The 6,000-nt window shown below is 32.0% G+C and overlaps 1 protein-coding gene across 1 annotated transcript; it reads left to right on the top strand.

Moving 5' to 3' along the window:
* Nucleotides 1-673: 673 nt before the first annotated feature.
* Nucleotides 674-4,052, top strand: LOC125876695 (BTB/POZ domain-containing protein At3g22104). The gene is made up of 3 exons (XM_049557924.1): nucleotides 674-1,067; nucleotides 2,179-3,291; nucleotides 3,458-4,052. Exons 1-3 carry the CDS (start codon nucleotides 1,005-1,007, stop codon nucleotides 3,902-3,904), a joined length of 1,623 nt encoding a protein of 540 aa, XP_049413881.1. The 5' UTR covers nucleotides 674-1,004; the 3' UTR covers nucleotides 3,905-4,052.
* The last annotated feature ends 1,948 nt before the right edge of the window (nucleotides 4,053-6,000 follow it).

Raw genomic sequence — 6,000 nt, 5'->3', positions numbered from 1 at the left:
ATGAATTGGTATGGTTCCTCTATGCCTAAGACCCCAGAATATCGAACCATTAACAAAGAAAAACATGAAATGGAAGCATACTGACTAGTGATTGTGAGACCCTAATTCTTGACTGGAGGGGACACCAAAGGCCTCTACCCTTCCGGCCCTTGGAAAGATAGAGAGGAAGGCAGAACTTTTGATTATTTTTTTAGGTTGTCAAAGAGTTGAACCATTTCTAAAGCGATAATTACTTTGTTAAAATGATATTTATTTTGATACAGAAAAAATATTATAATATTAATTTAAATATAATATTTCTCTTAATTATTATTTAAATTTTATTATATTATATTAGTAAGAATGTTGTGACTGCTCATGAAAGTAATTTTTTTTTGTAATCTATATCGAATTCTGATTAATTCAATTTTGTGTTTCATATGACCCCAATTGATAAAAGTCTATTTATCAATAATTTTTTCATATTCAAAACTCAAAAAAAAAAATAATCTCATCCACTCGATCACACATAAAAGTAAAGGAGTTGAGAACCAGAATATGATAAAACCAGCAGATATTTATTACATATAATATAAGTTCAGCTCTTGATTTAGCCAGAAGTAGCATATGCTTATCAAAAATTGACTCATATTATTTTACAGGAATGTCAGATATAGATTAGTGGGCAGTCAACAACTCTCTTTGTCTTACCATATAAACATTTTTCTCTCTTACTCTTCACACTGAAAGTTTTCATTTTTTTCCCCCTTTTATTATATGCATTTATATATTCTGTTATTTAACTCAGTCCTTGAGACACCCCTTCTTTGCTTCACCCATACTCTTGTCTCTCTAAGCTTTTATTATTATTCTCAGTTTGTATTATCAAGAACACATCTTTTTCCATTTGTCTTTATGCTTATTTCAGAATAACTTCTTGTTTTCTTCTCAAATCTATGTGGGTATTTTCCAAGATTAGTTTTTTATTCAAGTAAATTCCAAAAGGGACTCTTAATTTGACTCTAATGGATGTTTCTTGTGATCTTCAAGTGGATGTTAATGGTGAACAAATCTTTATGGTTGATAAGGTAAATTTTCTTCTCTTTTGTCCTTTGTAAATAACAACAAGCATTGTTCTCAATTAGTGTTATTCTGTTTCATTTCTAATTCTCTGTTCTTGGTTCCTCTGTTTTGTCCAATTTCTGTATGCAAAATTGTGCTTTTTTCCCATAGTTGCTCGGACTCTCTGAAAATGTTGCCACACATAGTCCATTAGTTGTTCGGACTCTCCGAAAAAGTTGTGACACCTGTGATAGATCCTCTCTAAAAGGACACTAATTTTCTCGATATTTTTGAAGAATTCGAGCAATATAGACTGGTTTTAAGTTTAGTTTGAGTTTGTCTGGCTCCATTTTGTGCTATTGTGAAGTTCATGATCATTCTCCTATATGTTTTCTTTGCTGTCTTTTAACTCTTTCTACATTATTGTTCTTAACTTTTGCTACTTATTTTTTAACACAAAATTAAATTTTGTACCTACATTGTTCATGTGTGGGGATAAGTTTGTACTATTTCTTGGCCACTTTAATTTTCTCCAATATGATTTGTAAAATCACCGCCACTTTTGTTTGTTTTTTTGGTATGTGTCCACTCATTTATTATTGATGATGCGAAATTGCCCTGAACTCATCATTTTAAACAAGATTAGGTATGTAATAGGTCACCAAGATAGTTTTAATGTGTTACTGAACTTTTCGAGACAAGTTAGTGGGGAATTTATATCTTTTCCCATTATTATTATTATGAGGTTTAAATGTTCTTGGCCCAAATTTTGCTTCTTTCACATCTTTCTAGAGTGCCCAAAAAGGTTGCTCTCAAATCAACTCATTACTATGCTTTCCCTACTTTGCTGGTATATCACAAACTTTTTTTCCTCAATTTAATTTTAGTATAACGACCTGTCATCATTCTTTAGAAAATTCTTTTACATTATTCAATTAAGTTTTTGCTTTTTGTGGTTTTAATTTAATGCCCTTGATAATGTTCTTATATCTTAAATTATGAAAGTGATTGAATGATTACTAATGTAATCTTATTAAATACTTAAGATGGTCCCCAAATAACTATTGAGTATCATTCTTGGTTTGTTGAATATGCTAGTTTCGTTATTTGATTGTGTTTTGTTGTAAATTTGTGTAGAAGGTTATATGTTCGTATTCAGGGAGAATAAACAAATTGTTTGGAAAATCGAAACGAGGGACGCAATATCTAAAGGTTATATTTCATGACTTTCCTGGTGGAGCTGAGAGTTTTGAGCTAATTACAAGATTTTGTTACAGCAAAGGGAAGGTTGAGATAAATTCTATTAATGTTTCAACTCTATATTGTGCTGCCTCTTATATGGAAATGGAGAAATCTGTATCCGGGAACCAAAATCTGTTTGAACTAACTGAGAAATCGCTCGAAGATGTTAGGTATTGGTCTTGGTCTGAGCTTCTTGATGCTCTAAGATTGTGTCAAAAATTGATGCCTGTGGCAAGTTCTTCAGGTGTAATTGATAAATACCTGGATTCTCTTATTGGGAGGGTTGCGTCTTCGTGTGAAACCAGCCCTTGTCCGTCAACTTCTTCTGCTGACAGCTCTGGATTTCGGTTGTCATGTGATACGAAAAGTACAGAGAGCTTGAGAAATAGTGCATTTCGGGCAACATGGTGGTTTGAGGATCTTGGTTCATTTGAGCCCTTTTTGATAGAAACTTTGGTAAAGCAAATGGTATCCAAAAACCTTGACCATGGTATTCTTAGTAAGTTCCTGTTCTATTACCAAAAATCAAGATTTTCAGCGGCCAAAACGATGGACGAGAAATGCAAGACCATGGAGACTGTTATTGAGATGCTTCATTTGCTAGATTTAAGCTGCATTTCCTTCAAAACCTTATTTGGAATGCTTCGAATTACTCTGAATTTAAAGATAAGCAAGTGCTCCAGGAACAAGTTAGAGAGCATGATTGGCTTCCAGTTGGATCAAGTGACTTTGGATAACCTCCTGCTCCCGTCACCTGTTGGATCGAGTTATTTATATGATGTAAATTTACTTCTTAGGTTATTGAAATCATTCATCAGCAAAGGGGCATGTTGTGTTCCGTTAACTCGATTGAGGAAAGTTGCTAGCTTGATGGACTTGTACATCGCAGAAGTAGCTCCTGATCCATGCCTAAAACCTTCCAAGTTCCTTGCCCTGGTCAGGTCGCTCCCCGAGTCTGCTAGGGACTCATATGATGCAATATACCATGCCACAGTTATGTATCTCGAGGTATGCCTTTTTCGATTCTCCTTAAGAGGCCTTCAATTCATCACTTGTTTCTTTGCATTTTGATGCTTATTTAGACTGATACAATTACTTCGTGTTCAAGATTATGGCAAATTGTTTCGATATTTAGATGATTTGTCAAACGTTGATCATCGATGACAAATTGCAGGTCCATTCAGGGTTATCCGAAGAGGAAAAGATGAAAGTATGTAGTGGACTGAGCTACGAGAAGTTGTCATCCGAGGCTTGTAGCCACCTTGCTTGTAACAAAAAGTTCCCTTCAAAATCTGCTGGACAAGCTCTCATAACTCAGCAAGTAAAGCTCAAAAGCTTACTTCAAGAAACCAATCAAGCCAGTCCATACCTCGATTCGCCTTGTAGTTTCGTGGAAACAGGAAGTCCAGGACATGAAGATCAACAAATCGTGCTATACGCGGGAAAGCTAGATCTTTCAACAGAGAATGAGAAGCTCAAAGAACATTTACAAGGCATGCAATGGAGAGTACTAGAATTGGAAAAAGCTTGTAGGAAAATGCAAAATCAAATGGCAAAGATGTTGAAATCAAGAATATCAAGCCATAATAATGCTAGATCATTACCTAGGCTATGTTCTTGATTTATTTACTTTATTAATATTATTATTTTTTGAAATGTTGTATGTAAATAGCAAAGTGTACTATAACTACTACTCTAGCTGTCCCATTTTATATGATTCATTTTCTTTATTAGTCAGTTCCAAAAGTAATGATATATTTCTATATTTAGTAACAAATTTACATTAAAATATGAGTTTTACTTTTAATGAAATAATTTACAGTCACATAATATGACACTTATTTTAGACAACAAATTTCAAAAACCTTTCTTAAAATCTGTGACAAGTCACTATGACATATAAAGTCGGACAGAGGGAGTACATACTAGTTTTACCCCACCACTTACTTTTTTCTGGCTGCCAATAGTAGAATGATTTGGACTAATCAGAAAGTATTTGAGCATATAGGTATGGAAAAAGGAATTAAGAACAATTGAAAAGCTGAATTATAATTTGAGGCATAAAAGTTAAAAAAAATTAAAAAAAAATCTGATAATTCCCTGAGATTTGTGGCAGAAGGATGATAAGGTAAAGTCACTTTCCATTTCATTCTCATAATGAGACAATGGCATGATGCTAGTTGTAAAAATTGTCTATAAAACAAGTAAAAGAATCTCTTACTACATAAAGATGAGAAGTTTCTATCAAAAAACTGAAATTTTCATATTGATATTCTTACCCAACCCCACTGCATTTGTTGGAGGGGCAGAACAGCCAGCAAAAGGAATTTTGAAAAAAACAGACTTTTCTGAACAAAGTGTGAAAACTAGCTGTGGATATTTGTCTCATACTATGGTTGATGGTATCCATAAAGTAAGTGAGTTTACTTGATTAGACGATTAATATTGTCATGGGGTCTTTGAAAGTCTGAACATTTAACTCGGAACTTAGGTTTATTTTTGTGTATAATTAATGAACTTCATTTTTAACGTGATAGTAAAGTCACAAAACTATTTTAATTTGTCACATTAAAGTAACAAACAACTTCTAAATTTCCCATAGTATAACATTAATTCACCTTGATCGGTAGTTTTGTTGTTATTAGCAGGAAAGATTCAGTACTTTACTATTATAGTATGTAAAATTAAATTACTTTAATGTCTATGAAAATATAATTTTATATATTGTACTATATATAATGGAATATAAAGTTTAGTGAGTTGGGACACTACTAAAAATAGAGTCTTTTTTCACTACAAAATAAAATACCGTATTATTTTAAAACACGTACCTTTTAACTCTTTTCTTACCCCTCCCCCCGTCCCTTTTTTTTTTTTACGTATATATAGTAGATGTTGAACTTTCTTCGATTACTTCGTGTGTCTATTTCTACAGATTTTGAACCCCCATATTGAAAATCCTGATTCTGCTATCCCCCGGCCTTTTTTTTTTCTAGTAACTCTTTCTTACCTAACTCAATTATTTTCCTTATTATATAGTTAGTCGTACAAGAACTTAGAAGAATCTTTACCGTCACGTAGTTATAATGAAGTCAACTTAGTAGTTGCCATGCAGATTAATTAAGGATTAACATTGTTAATAATTGGCATATAAACCATATAAAATCTCTGTTAAACATCTGCATCCTTATATATTTTTACTTGCTATATTTTTTTTCCCTTCACACCCATTAAAAAAAATATTTATTCAAAAGGTCCTTTTATATATATATATATATATATATATATATAAATTTATTTATTTCAATTTAATACTATTCTTTCTTTACTACATTAATCTCTTTCCACATATATTGAATAAGGTTAGTGAAAAGTAATATAACTATTTTTAATCGATTATTCTTAATAGGGAAAAGTTCGTAGCTAAGCAAACTTATACTACTTAATTGTGTATTATAGCTAATGCTTGTTTATATTACCATTCGCAGCCATTTAATCTCAATAATTACGTTTTTCAGTTCTTCTTAAATGTATAATCGTGTACAACACTCTTTTCCTTATATAAAATGGATCAATTCTCTCTCTTCAATCACTTTCCCTTATGTTCTCCTTTATTCTCTCAATTAAAATTGATTTCAAATTTTGAAATTTTCATTCATTCCCTACCAATCGTGATTCCTGATTTATGAGATTTCTTTTGATTTTTCAGATTTGTAT

The sequence above is a fragment of the Solanum stenotomum genome, chromosome 9, assembly GCF_019186545.1.
Source record: "Solanum stenotomum isolate F172 chromosome 9, ASM1918654v1, whole genome shotgun sequence".
Lineage (NCBI taxonomy): Eukaryota > Viridiplantae > Streptophyta > Magnoliopsida > Solanales > Solanaceae > Solanum > Solanum stenotomum.
This window is presented reverse-complemented; position numbering and strand designations above follow the sequence as displayed.